We start from the raw sequence: 14,466 nt of genomic DNA, 5'->3' as shown, positions 1-14,466 counted from the left end.
GGCATTTCCGTGCGCTGCTCTGGTTCGCCAGAAGCGGCTTAGTCATGCTGGCCACATGACCCGGAAGCTGTACGCTGGCTCCCTCGGCCAGTAAAGCGAGATGAGCGCCGCAACCCCAGAGTCGGCCACGACTGGACCTAATGGTCAGTGGTCTCTTTACCTTTTTACTATAGGCTTTGCTGACTAGAAACGTTCAAGTGCAGCCACCATCTTTTCCTTCAGGGCTTTGTTACATTGCCTCCATATTAGGTTGCGTCAAGGATAGCTAACATTGTGTCCTTCAGAAGTGTTTGGCATCCAACTTAAGAGCACTGTCTCCAATTTAGTAGCAACTCCCACCATTTATTTCCATAGAAGAATATTGCTGAAACATTGCAGCAAGTGGATCACGGAAAATGCACGTGCAAAGCAGAGAGATTTAGGGGTGATTTTGCAATGTGTTTGGGGACATGCGACATTCTTGTGAAACTGAAGAGATGGCTATCTCTCTAGGCTTTTGCACAGGTTGATCAAGAACAGAGATTGCTTAATGGGCGCTGTTGGTCAAGTAACGTTCCTGGAACAACATGGCACGCCAGTCGCACGCCTCCTGTTACGGTGACAGTTGAGACCTGCTTGCAAGTTGGGAAAAGTCAAAGCTCAGGTTGCAGAGAGAGCTTCCTGGCTGTCTAAGACAAGTCAGTTCAACATGCAGCCCTCAGGGCCTTTTTTGGCAACCCTCAGCAGCATTTGACGCCCTCACACTGCCTTCCCAAAGCCAGGAAAACAAGGAGCTGGGCTTCGGGAAGGAGGTGTGAGGGCTCTGACAGGATCCTGGAATCCTCCAACCTCTTCCCAAAGCCTAGTTAGCACTTCCCCAGCTTTGGGGAGAAGGACCCTGCCCGAGCCCTGTGCCTCCACCCCAAAGCCCAGCACCTCACTTATTTGGCTTTGGGAAGGAAGCATGGGGGGCAGGGTGTGTGTGTCAAATTTTGGCCTGCTTCCGTCTTCACCCCCACCCAACAAGGCAATGTGAAACCTGCGGCTTCTGTGTTGAAGTACTCTTGCAGCCCACTTGGTATGAAACGTTGGGCTGCCCTGGTCTAGAGCAAGATGGGGAAACCACAAGGCTGTGGTGCTACTGTGTGGGAGGGAGCAGGTCTACACCCCCACAACCCCATTTTAAATAAATCAAGACCTTCCTACAGAAGTGGGAGCATTTTTCAGCACTGCATTACTCCATGGGCAACTTGCTGAGGACCATAAGGCCACCAGTGTGCAGGTCTGGAGTAAAAAATGGGCAGAGCAATTGATACGGGTTTCACCTTTGCACAAAAGGCTAAATTCTAACCACACGAATGTCAAGTGGTTTCTATATGGATATACATATATACATGCATCTCTCCCTCCCTCATCCAAACAAGCAAGACAATGTATAGCTAGGTGTTCAAGAAGGCATTCCAGAAATACAAAAGCACTTGAGGAACACATGGAGCACAGTCAGTGAGACCAGACAGAGAGGCCATGAGGGCTTAATGTGCATCGCCTTCGCAGGTAAACATCCTTCAGATGAGTGGAGAACATGAAACACTGATGTCCATGGTGGAATCTTGTTTCCTTGGACACAACTGTTAGTTTGCTTGAGCTAAGGTAACGAAATTAGCAGCGCTCCTAGTAGAAATTTGACCCTTACCCCCAGCCCCTAAAAGAAGAAAGTAAGTCTGCACAACATTGGACCATCATCCACAAATACACAACTGCAAGCAATCCATTTAGCATCCCATTTAGCATACAGGACCTCCTCTCCTGGTATGTCCCACAGAGGACCTTACGGTCTTCAAACAAAAACATATTGGAGGTCCCAGGCCACAGAGAGGTTAGGCTGGCTTCAACCAGAGCCGTGGCCCCGATCTGGTGAAACGCTCTGTCACAAGAAACTAGGGCCCTGCGGGACTTGACATCTTTCTGCAGGGCCTGCAAGACAGAGCTGTTCCACCAGGCCTTTGGCCAAGGCACAGTCTGACCCCCTCCTTTGGAGATCCTCGTAGAACTCTGGCCAAGTGGTTGCCATTAATTTGATTTTGAATTGATTTTAGAATATTGATTTTAGAATGCTGTGTTACTTTTATTGTTGTTAGCCGCTCTGAGCCCAGCTTCGGCTGGGGAGGGCGGGATATAAATATTATTAATTATTATTATTATTATTATTATTATTATTATTATTATTATTATTATTATTTATTATTATGTAGCTTGGTGTTAAGTGGAAGAGCATCCTGGAAAATAGTGGGTGGGTTTTAATTTAGAATGGGGAAGTAGGTTGAGTGTTGTAAAGAGACTTTGGAACTTGATGTGTGGCAACTCTACAAACTCACCAGTACACCCATATTCTAGAGTTTCATTTACTCAGGTTTAAAGAACTCAATTTCAGTTGATTCAGCATCTTATCCAGAAACAGCCATTGCGGCTGCATCTCCTGAATGGGAAATCAATTCTGTGGAGATCACATATGGTATGCGCTCTTTGCCTGAGAATAAAATGAAAGCAATGAAGCATAAAATGTTCCCATGTGGGTGTATAAATTTGTAGGAAAAACACTGTCACCAATACAATGGATGGTATTTAGTAGTACCTATCTTAATTGCAGTTTGCCACAATCCATTCTAGACCCCAGGTTTTATGCCTATATATTCCATTTACACTTATGCTCTGGGATAGCTCAGTCAGTAGAGCATGAGCTCAGAATCATGGATTCAAGCCCCATGTTGGGGAAAAGATTCATGACTCGCAGGGGGTTCAGTAAGATGACCTCATGCTCCCTTTTAATTCTATGATTCTATTCTGTGAAAAGCAGCCGCAGCTTTTACAATCAACAAATACCAGAGCCATTTCTAACACTTTTGAAAGTAACTTAGAGGAAAGTATTTGCTTCGCAGCGATGAATAAGCAGATGTTTTGAAATGATTACAGTGGCGACGTAAGCAAGCTAACGTTGAGTAAGACGTGTGCATAATTATATATGAATTGCATTTTTCATGTCGCATCTCTGGCCAGAAGAAGGAAGTGTAGAAGCCAGTTTGAAAAGTCTGTTGACTTTTAAAAAACCAGCAAAGGGCAACCCCCGTGTATGGCTAAGAAGGGTGAAAACAAAACGAAAAATGAGTCACTTTGGGAACTGCTTCCAATAAAACGTAAAGGTAAAGGTAAAGGGACCCCTGACCATTAGGTCCAGCCGTGACCGACTCTGGGGTTGCGGTGCTCATCTCGCTTTATTGGCCGAGGGAGCCGGCGTACAGCTTCTGGGTCATGTGGCCAGCATGACTAAGCCACTTGTGGCAAACCACAGCAGCGCACGGAAACGCCATTTACCTTCCCGCCGGACAGGTACCTATTTATCTACTTGCACTTTGACGTGCTTTCAAACTGCTAGGTTGGCAGGAGCAGGGACCGAGCAACGGGAGCTCACCCCGTCGCGGGGATTCGAACTGCCGACCTTCTGATCGGCAAGTCCTAGGCTCTGTGGTTTAACCCACAGCGCCACCCGCATCCCACTCCAAAAAAAGATGCACATTCAAAAAAAGATGGGGGTCCAATGCCAGGAAAGTCATTCTGTACTCGTCTGCCAAGGCACCCAGAGGAGCCTGTGTCTGATCTGGTCTCATCATTTCCAGGCCCAAATTCAAGGTGCACACTTTGCCACCTTCCCTACAGACCATCGCTGGTGCTAAGGTCAGCAGAGGCCCTCTGGGTAGCTTCAGCACCCTCAGAGGACTTTTATTGCGATTGTTATTTGTTTTGGACTCCCCCCTAGAACCCTAAGGTGTTATCTGAACCTCGACTCATCCCCCTTTCTGCCTCTCCTTCCTCTTCATCTGTAATGTACTGAGTTGAATAGGATCCAAAATGCAGCAGTCTGATTGGTCCTAGAACAATAGGATTCAGAATGCAGCAGTCTGATTGGTCTGCAGGAACCACCCAATCCAGCTCCAGATGGAAGTGAAACCACAACCTGATTGGCCTACAGGAGAATTCCAGAATTAGCCAATCACATGCAGCCCATTGTGTAAATAATGTATATAAAGCAGATACTGTGGGGAAACTTTCATTCCCTCCTCACCACTATGAGCTGAATAAAGAGCATGAAATCTACTCTCGACTCTGAGTATATTTCATCATCCTATTGCCTTATTATAATAATAATTTATTATTTATACCCCGCCCATCTGGCTGGGCCTCCCCAGCCACTCTGGGCAGCTTCCATAAAAACCAAAAATACAATAAAATATCACACGTTAAAAACTTCCCTGAACAGGGCTGCCTTAAGATGTCTTCTGAATGTCAGGTAGTTGTTTATCGCTTTGACATCTGCTGGAAGGGCATTCCACAGGGTGGGCGCCACTACCGAGAAGGCCCTCTGCCTGGTTCCCTGTAGCTTTGCTTCTCGCAATGAGGGAACCGCCAGAAGGCCCTCGGCGTTGGACCTCAGCGTCCGGGCAGAATGATGGGGGTGGAGACGCTCCTTCAGGTATACTGGACCGAGGCCGTTTAGGGCTTTAAAGGTCAGCACCAACACTTTGAATTGTGCTCGGAAACGTACTGGGAGCCAATGTAGGTCTTTCAAGACCGGTGTTATATGGTCTCGGCGGCCGCTCCCAGTCACCAGTCTAGCTGCCGCATTCTGGATTAGTTGTAGTTTCCGAGTCACCTTCAAAGGTAGCCCCACGTAGAGTGCATTGCAGTAGTCCAAGCGGGAGATAACCAGAGCATGCACCACTCTGGCGAGACAGTCCGCAGGCAGATAGGGTCTCAGCCTACGTACCAGATGGAGCTGGTAAACAGCTGCCCTGGACACAGATTTGACCTGTGCCTCCATGGACAGCTGTGAGTCCAAAAGGACTCCCAGGCTGCGCACCTGGTCCTTCAGGGGCACAGTTACCCCATTCAGGACCAGGGAATCCTCCACACCTGCCCGCCTCCTGTCCCCCAGAAACAGTACTTCTGTCTTGTCAGGATTCAACCTCAATCTGTTAGCCGCCATCCATCCTCCAACCGCCTCCAGACACTCACACAGGACCTTCACTGCCCTCACTGGTTCTGATTGAAAAGAGAGGTAGAGCTGGGTATCATCTGCATACTGATGAACACCCAGCCCAAACCTCCTGATGATCTCTCCCAGCGGCTGCATGTAGATGTTGAAAAGCATGGGGGAGAGGACAGAACCCTGAGGCACCCCACAAGTGAGAGCCCAGGGGTCTGAACACTCATCCCCCCCCCACCACTTTCTGAACACGGCCCAGGAGGAAGGAGCGGAACTACTGTAGGACAGTGCCCCCAGCTCCCAGCCCCTCAAGACGGTCCAGAAGGATGTTATGGTCGATGGTATCAAACGCCGCTGAGAGATCCAGCAGAACTAGGAAACAGCTCTCACCTTTGTCCCTAGCCCGCCGGAGATCATCAACCAGTGCGACCAAGGCAGTTTCAGTCCCATGATGAGGCCTGAATCCCGACTGGAAGGGATCCAAATGGTCCGCTTCTTCCAGGCGTGCCTGGAGTTGTTCGGCAACCGCTCGCTCTATCACCTTGCCCAAGAATGGAAGATTTGAGACTGGGCGATAGTTGGCCATTTTGGCCGCATCTAAAGATGATTTTTTAAGAAGCGGTTTAATAACCGCCTCTTTCAGTGGGTCTGGGAAGGCTCCCTCACGGAGGGAAGCATTCACCACCCCACGAAGCCCATCGCCCAGTCCTTCCCGGCTAGCTTTTATAAGCCAGGATGGGCAAGGATCCAGGAGACAGGTGGTTGGTTTCACTCGTCCAAGCAGCCTGTCCACATCCTCGGAGGTAACAGATTGGAATTGATCCCACTCAACTTGACTAGACAGAACTCTAGCACTCTCCCGCCCCGGCCCTGCTCCCACGGTGGAGTCTACTTCTTCCCGAATCTGAGCGATTTTATCTGCAAAAAACTTTGCAAAATCATTGCAGGAGAATATGTGGCCCGTACTGGGCCCCAATGTTACAGGTGGTTCCGCTAAATTGTGAACCACCTGAAAAAGTCTCCTGCTGCTGTTTTCTGCAGATGCAATAGAGGTGGTGAAGAAAGTCTTCTTCGCCGTCGCTATCGCCACTTGGTAGGCTCGACGTTGAGCTCTAACCTGTGTCCGGTCAGATTCAGAATGAGTTATCCGCCACCGGCGCTCTAGCCGTCTCAACGATTGTTTCATTGCCCTCAGATCCGTGGAAAACCACGGCCCTGTCCGGGCTCCATGCAATCGGAGAGGGCGCTTCGGAGCCAAACAGTCAATAGCCCTGGTTAACTCCGCATTCCAGCGGGCCACCAGGGAATCAGCTGAAAGGCCATCAACATGGGATAAAGCATCCCCTACCACTCTCTGGAAACCATTTGGATCCATTAAGTGGCGGGGGCGGACCATCCGAATTGGTCCCACCTCCCTGCAGAGGGGATGGGTCGCAGAGAAGTCCAGTTGCACCAGGAAGTGATCTGACCATGGCACTTCTTTTGTTTCACTTTTACTTAGTGTCAGATCACCAACATCCATAGAGGTAAACACCAGGTCCAAGGCATGTCCGCGGCTATGGGTTGGGCCAGACTTATTCAGGGACAGCCCCATGGAGGCCATGCTTTCCACGAAGTCCCGAGCTGCCCCTTGTAAGGTCGTGTCGGCATGGATGTTAAAATCCCCTAGGACGACCAAGCTAGGTGTCTCCAGGAGAACATCCGCCACGACCTGAAGCAGCTCGGGCAGGGAATCCTTGGTGCAGCGGGGAGGTCGGTACACCAAAAGGAATCCTGTACTGCCCCTATTGCCCAACTTCCAGAACATGCACTCAGAAAACTGGGTCTTCCCAATAGGACGCCTGGTGCAAACTAATGACTTCCTAAAAATTACTGCAACCCCCCCTCCCCGCCCACATGACCTGGGTTGCTGTGCGTAAGAGAAACCTGGTGGACAAGCAGCGGCAAGGACAGGCCCATCTGCTTCATCCAACCAAGTCTCTGTTACACATGCCAGGTCAAGTCCTCCATCCATGATCAAGTCATGGATGGCAGTGGTCTTATGAATCATTGACCTGGCATTGCACAGCAGCACCTTCAGGTCATGTGGGTATCCCTTGCTGATTCTAGTATCCATCCGGTCAGGACCAGACCCGGAGGCAGGAATAGTCCTCAGACAACGACTAAACCTGCCTCCTCTGTAATGACATGGTCTGGTCTTAGCGTAACTCCTCCTCCTACCCGTGATCACTGAGATCGGTTGTCCCAGTGCATTCCCCCCTGTGGAACATGCCCCAGCCATTTTGTGGGCTGGGGCCCACTCCCTGGCAGCCCTGACCCCTCCCCCTAAGAACAAAATAACAACTTATACAAACAAACAAAACCAATAAAACAATACTAACAAAAAAATGCAAAAATTACAAAAACATCAAAATAAAATAAAAATAAAAATAATTCCCCAAACCCAACCAAACATCCATCCCACCCCCACCCCCCACATAGAGAAAATCCAAAAGAAAAATTTTAAAAACATTTTAAAAACACTCTGTGCCCCTCCTGCAGTAACACTGTCCTAGTGAGGCCTGTCAGGCCCCGCCCTGGGCCAGATGGTAAGTGGCAAGAGCAGGGCCCTCAAGCACTCACTCAGGGGAGTCCTCCTGGGCAGCAGGCAGCAAGCACCACGCAGTCCTTGTGAGGCTTTAGACCCCGCCCCAGGCCAGATGGTAAGTGGCAGGAAGGAACAGGGCCCTCAAGCACTCACTCAGGGGAGTCCTCCTGGGCAGCAGGCAGCAAGCAGCACGCAGTCCTTGTGAGGCTTCAGACCCCACCCCAGGCCAGATGGTAAGTGGCAGGAAGGAGCAGGGCCCTCAAGCACTCACTCAGGGGAGTCCTCCTGGGCAGCAGGCAGCAAGCAGCACGCAGTCCTTGTGAGGCTTCAGACCCCACCCCAGGCCAGATGGTAAGTGGCAGGAAGGAGCAGGGCCCTCAAGCACTCACTCAGGGGAGTCCTCCTGGGCAGCAGGCAGCAAGCAGCACGCAGTCCTTGTGAGGCTTCAGACCCCGCCCCAGGCCAGATGGTAAGTGGCAGGAAGGAACAGGGCCCTCAAGCACTCACTCAGGGGAGTCCTCCTGGGCAGCAGGCAGCAAGCAGCACGCAGTCCTTGTGAGGCTTCAGACCCCGCCCCAGGCCAGATGGTAAGTGGCAGGAAGGAGCAGGGCCCTCAAGCACTCACTCAGGGGAGTCCTCCTGGGCAGCAGGCAGCAAGCAGCACGCAGTCCTTGTGAGGCTTCAGACCCCGCCCCAGGCCAGATGGTAAGTTGCAAGAGCAGGGCCCTCAAGCACTCACTCAGGGGAGTCCTCCTGGGCAGCAGGCAGCAAGCAGCACGCAGTCCTTGTGAGGCTTCAGACCCCGCCCCAGGCCAGATGGTAAGTGGCAGGAAGGAGCAGGGCCCTCAAGCACTCACTCAGGGGAGTCCTCCTGGGCAGCAGGCAGCAAGCAGCACGCAGTCCTTGTGAGGCTTCAGACCCCGCCCCAGGCCAGATGGTAAGTGGCAGGAAGGAGCAGGGCCCTCAAGCACTCACTCAGGGGAGTCCTCCTGGGCAGCAGGCAGCAAGCAGCACGCAGTCCTTGTGAGGCTTCAGACCCCACCCCAGGCCAGATGGTAAGTGGCAGGAAGGAGCAGGGCCCTCAAGCACTCACTCAGGGGAGTCCTCCTGGGCAGCAGACAGCAAGCAGCACGCAGTCCTTATGAGGCTTCAGACCCCGCCCCAGGCCAGATGGTAAGTTGCAAGAGCAGGGCCCTCAAGCACTCACTCAGGGGAGTCCTCCTGGGCAGCAGGCAGCAAGCAGCACGCAGTCATTGTGAGGCTTCAGACCCCGCCCCAGGCCAGATGGTAAGTGGCAGGAAGGAGCAGGGCCCTCAAGCACTCACTCAGGGGAGTCCTCCTGGGCAGCAGGCAGCAAGCAGCACGCAGTCCTTGTGAGGCTTCAGACCCCGCCCCAGGCCAGATGGTAAGTTGCAAGAGCAGGGCCCTCAAGCACTCACTCAGGGGAGTCCTCCTGGGCAGCAGGCAGCAAGCAGCACGCAGTCCTTGTGAGGCTTCAGACCCCGCCCCAGGCCAGATGGTAAGTGGCAGGAAGGAGCAGGGCCCTCAAGCACTCACTCAGGGGAGTCCTCCTGGGCAGCAGACAGCAAGCAGCACGCAGTCCTTGTGAGGCTTCAGACCCCGCCCCAGGCCAGATGGTAAGTGGCAGGAAGGAGCAGGGCCCTCAAGCACTCACTCAGGGGAGTCCTCCTGGGCAGCAGGCAGCAAGCAGCACGCAGTCCTTGTGAGGCTTCAGACCCCACCCCAGGCCAGATGGTAAGTGGCAGGAAGGAGCAGGGCCCTCAAGCACTCACTCAGGGGAGTCCTCCTGGGCAGCAGGCAGCAAGCAGCACTCACTCAGGGGAGTCCTCCTGGGCAGCAGGCAGCAAGCAGCACGCAGTCCTTGTGAGGCTTCAGACCCCACCCCAGGCCAGATGGTAAGTGGCAGGAAGGAGCAGGGCCCTCAAGCACTCACTCAGGGGAGTCCTCCTGGGCAGCAGGCAGCAAGCACCACGCAGTCCTTGTGAGGCTTCAGACCCCACCCCAGGCCAGATGGTAAGTGGCAGGAAGGAGCAGGGCCCTCAAGCACTCACTCAGGGGAGTCCTCCTGGGCAGCAGGCAGCAAGCAGCACGCAGTCCTTGTGAGGCTTCAGACCCCACCCCAGGCCAGATGGTAAGTGGCAGGAAGGAGCAGGGCCCTCAAGCACTCACTCAGGGGAGTCCTCCTGGGCAGCAGACAGCAAGCAGCACGCAGTCCTTATGAGGCTTCAGACCCCGCCCCAGGCCAGATGGTAAGTTGCAAGAGCAGGGCCCTCAAGCACTCACTCAGGGGAGTCCTCCTGGGCAGCAGGCAGCAAGCAGCACGCAGTCCTTATGAGGCTTCAGACCCCGCCCCAGGCCAGATGGTAAGTGGCAGGAAGGAGCAGGGCCCTCAAGCACTCACTCAGGGGAGTCCTCCTGGGCAGCAGGCAGCAAGCAGCACGCAGTCCTTGTGAGGCTTCAGACCCCGCCCCAGGCCAGATGGTAAGTGGCAGGAAGGAGCAGGGCCCTCAAGCACTCACTCAGGGGAGTCCTCCTGTTGGTGCAAAGAGAGACAGAAAGGGGAGAATTCTTGGATGCCAAGAACCAAGTTTGGAGCTTTTTAACTCAAACGCATTTTGACCTGCATGAGAGAACCCCAGCAAAGATTTAAAATCACAAAACATGCAGCAAAGCATGGTACTATAGGCTAGTAGACCTTTAAAGCGTGTCCCTTCAAGTGAATTCCAAAATGTTATATAAATAATAAATAATAATAATAATAATAATAATAATAATAATAATAATAATAATTTATTTATACCCCGCCCATCTGGCTGAGTTTCCTCAGCCACTCTGGGCAGCTCCCAACAGAATATTAAAAACATGATAAAACATCAAAAATTAAAAACTTCCCTAAACAGGGCTGCCTTCAGATGTCTTTTAAAGATAGGATAGCTGTTTATTTCCTTCACATCTGAAGGGAGGGTGTTCCCTTAAAAGTTCCCTTAAATGTTTCTTTCCAAAGTTCCCTTAAAAGTTTCTTTCAAAAGTTTCCATCTTCCCCCGGCATAGAAAAAGACCACACGTTTGGTAAGTTAAAAACTGGTTTACTTACAAACTCTTCAAAGATCAGATTCATGAGCTTTTCCATACATCAGCCAGAAAAATTGCACAGGCAGTAAAACTTAGCTGAATTACAAAGTTGTGCAAGTTCCTGAATTATTGGTGAAGGAACTCAAAAATGGCTACTGAGAACCATGTAGCTGAGTTCAAACCCTTTTCATGCTGAGCTTTATAGGTAGACTGGGGCGGGGATAATAATAGGTTTGATTACCTATTTCACCCCAAGGTAAAGGAAGTGACATAGCTAAGCCTGGCAGGACAGCTTACTCTATAGTATTAACCCCTTCATGCATTAGACTTCAGCATGTTGGTTATGTGAGGCTGGTTATCCCATACCTTGTGCATTCATTATAACTGCAAATTAGATATGATGTGGAAAATTCATTGTCATAGTTCCTATTATTATTATCATTGAATAAGGCTTTGGGGTTTTTTTTCACCCATTCCCCATGTTTTTTCCCTTCACTTTAAATCCTGCTCTGAAGCAAGTGCTTCAGAATAAAAGTAAGATTGGGAAAATAGCCCTCCTTCGCTCCAAATCATCCCTTCTTTTGCTTTACTTTGTTTTTAAGAAAAAAGGGGCGCGAGATCTCCCTCCCTCTTCCCCTTCATGTCTTGTTTGTCCCTTTTCTCTAACAGGGATCTCAGAACAAATACGACACGCTGTTCCTTTCTTTTTAAAGTGAAACAAGATGGATGGAGTTATCTGGAAACACACCAAGCCCAGTATTTCCTAATAAAAGAGCAGAGAGAAACAGTTGGTTAATTTAATAAAAGAGCTCCAATTAGTATTCACTGAAAAACTTTGTAAATGGACGAACTACTTATTGCACTTTGTCTATAATCCATAGAGTTCTATGCCAGGGCACAGCAGGGGTTCATGAGAAATAAATTAATTGAATTAAAGTCTCCCGTGAACCCAAAGTACTCACTTAACACAGGAAACATCTGTTGAAGTGGACTGTACTCTACAGAAGCTTATGCCGTAATAAAAGAGTGAGTCTTTGAGGTGCCACAAGACTCTTAGAGGTTTTGTTGCAGGTGAGTAACACAGCTGCCCTTCTGGAAAATGGAAACAAATTGCTTTGGCCTTGCCCTTTGCAACAAGCTTCTAAAGAGAACGGATCCTTTGTCCCCGACTCACAGATGCAGCAGAATTACTTGTGTTCAGCAAAGACTGCATATTACATCTCTGCAGAAGTTATTGTTTTGCCAGTTCCATTCACATACAGTGGTACCTCGGGTAAAGTACTTAATTCGTTCTGGAGGTCCGTTCTTAACCTGAAACTGTTCTTAACCTGAAGCACCACTTTAGCTAATGGGGCCTCCCGTTGCCGCTGTGCCGCTCCCGCACGATTTCTGTTCTCATCCTGAAGCAAAGTTCTTAACATGAAGCACTATTTCTGGGTTAGCGGAAGCTGTAATCTGAAGCATCTGTAACCTGAAGCGTTTGTAACCCGAGGTACCACTGTATATTGTAATGGGGCAAGGATCCCCTAAAATCCCCGGGTGCCAGGTCCCCCCCCCCAGTTTCTGAAATTAGTAAATGTGGGGTTTGGACTGTACAGTGGTACCTTGGGTTACATACACTTCAGGTTACATACATTTCAGGTTACAGACTCTGCTAATCCAGTAATAGTACCTCTGGTTAAGAACTTTGCTTCAGGATGAGAACAGAAATCGCGCTCCGGCGGCGCGGCGGCAGCAGGAGGCCCCATTAGCTAAAGTGGTGCTTCAGGTTAAGAACAGTTTCAGGTTAAGAACGGACCTCCGGAACGAATTAAGTACTTAACCCGAGGTACCACTGTATAAGGGAGTCATTGGAGCACCCCACAATTGCCTAATCTTGTCTCCCAAGGGGGTCACAAGCAAGAGTCTTCAGCCGGGAGATAGAAGCAAAACAGCGGCTTGTGGGTCTGATCTTTATTGTTGCAACAAGACTTCCCACTGCCACAAAGAACGAAGCAGCCAGAAGCCCTGAACAATGGTTACAACAGTATTTTAAAGTTTCCCAAAGTTTAATACATTTTCAGAGGCATCATCAAGACATCATAGAGACGTCACAGAAAAGATGTGGTCTCAGGTAGAACCTGAGATCCAGGCATGCCACTGTCACTCAAATACAGTCATACCTCTGGTTGAAGTAGCTTCAGAATAAGTATTTTCGGGCTGCGCTCCGCGGCGACCTGGAAGTAACGGAGCGCGCTACTTCCGGGTTTCGCCGCTTGCGCATGTGCAGACGGTCAAAATGACGTCATGCACAGAAGCGGTGAATCGCGACCCGCACACACGCAGATGTGCGGATGCAGGTTGCATTCGCTTCAGGATGCGAACGGGGCACCGGAATGGATCCCGTTCACATCCAGAGGTACCACTGTATAGTCTTTCACACATACTCCATCACAGAAACATTTGCAGTTCCCTGGTCCCTGAATCAAGTCAAATACAGTCGTATCTTGGATCCCAAACGCCCTGGAACTCGGACGTTTTGGCTCCCAAACACCGCAAACCCGGAAGTGATTGTTTCAGTTTGCGAACATTCTTTTGGAACCCAAACGTCCGGCAGTGCTTCCGTGGCTTCTGATTGGCTGCAGGAGCTTCCAATCAGAAGCCGCAATTTGGTTTTCGAACGTTTTGGAAGTCGGACTTCCGGAACAGATTCTGTTTGACTTCCAAGGTACGTCTGTACACCTCTTTGTCTTGTCCAGGCTTCATCCCACCATGGGATGGGTAGGCATTGTGATTGAGATGGCTATCTGTCTGACACTCTTGGGGCAGGATATCACCGGTCACGACTCCTTGCGAAGTCCCTGTGGATGTGACTGTACAACTTGGGGATTTTGGTGGGTTCACTCACCCCTCCCCTTACGCCTCACTTCCCTGGGTCCTAAATGCCATTGGAACTGAGAAGACTGATACAAGGATGTGATTTCTTATGAATTTCCTTAGGAGCTTGGCTTAGTTTAGAGGTCCCGGGCCCTAAGGAAGCCAGACTATCCTCCACCAGGGCCAGGGCCTTCTCAGTGATGGCTCCGACCTGGTGGAATGCTCTGTCCCATGAGACTAGAGCCCTTCAGGATTTCACCTCCTTCCTTTTGCAGATGACTTAGTTTTGACACTGCAGGAGCCAGAATCTAGTACGAAAAGAGTATTACAACTGATACATGATTTTGGTCAGGGGCGGGATTTAAGCTAAATAAACAAAAAACGAAGGTGTTAGGGAAAAATATGACAGACACAGAGTCAGAACGGTTTCAGAGAGAAACAGAATTATTATTGGTGAAAAAGGTAAAGTACCTAGGGGTCAACATAACAGCCAAAAATCTGAGTCTATTTAAGGATAATTATGAAAAATGTTGGTCTGAAATCAAGAGAGACTTGGATAGTTGGGCAAAACTGAAACTTTCTTTGTTAGGCCGAATTGCTGCCATTAAGATGAATGTGCTGCCAAAGATGTTTTTGTTTCAAACATTACAAATTGTGGACAAAACGGAGTGTTTTCGGAGGTGGCAGAGAGATATTTCCAAATTTGTCTGGCAGGGCAAAAAGCCCAGAATCAAGTTTAAGATATTAACAGATGCAAAGGAAAGAGGGGGCTTTGCCCTGCCAGACCTAAGGTTGTACTATGAAGCCGCAGCTTTCTGCTGGCTAAAAGATTGGCTACTTCTCGAAGACACCGATGTGTTAGATCTGGAAGGTTATAACAATGCTTTTGGCTGGCATGCATATCTGTGGTATG

The 14,466-nt window shown here is 50.1% G+C and overlaps 2 protein-coding genes across 2 annotated transcripts in view; both read right to left on the bottom strand.

Moving 5' to 3' along the window:
- TAPT1 (transmembrane anterior posterior transformation 1) overlaps nt 1–11,690 on the bottom strand; it is a 66,215-nt gene extending 54,525 nt beyond the window's left edge. Inside the window, exon 1 of the mRNA XM_081925627.1 lies at nt 11,660–11,690. Within this exon, the coding sequence (XP_081781753.1) occupies nt 11,660–11,675 (16 nt within the window). The 5' untranslated portion in view covers nt 11,676–11,690. The remainder of the gene's footprint in view (nt 1–11,659) is intronic.
- Nucleotides 1–14,466, bottom strand: part of PROM1 (prominin 1) — a 254,938-nt gene that overhangs the window by 198,463 nt on the left and 42,009 nt on the right. The gene's annotated exons all lie outside the window — the stretch shown is intronic.

The sequence above is a fragment of the Podarcis melisellensis genome (genome assembly GCF_964234715.1).
Source record: "Podarcis melisellensis genome assembly, chromosome: 9".
Taxonomy (NCBI): Eukaryota; Metazoa; Chordata; class Lepidosauria; order Squamata; family Lacertidae; genus Podarcis; species Podarcis melisellensis.
This window is presented reverse-complemented; position numbering and strand designations above follow the sequence as displayed.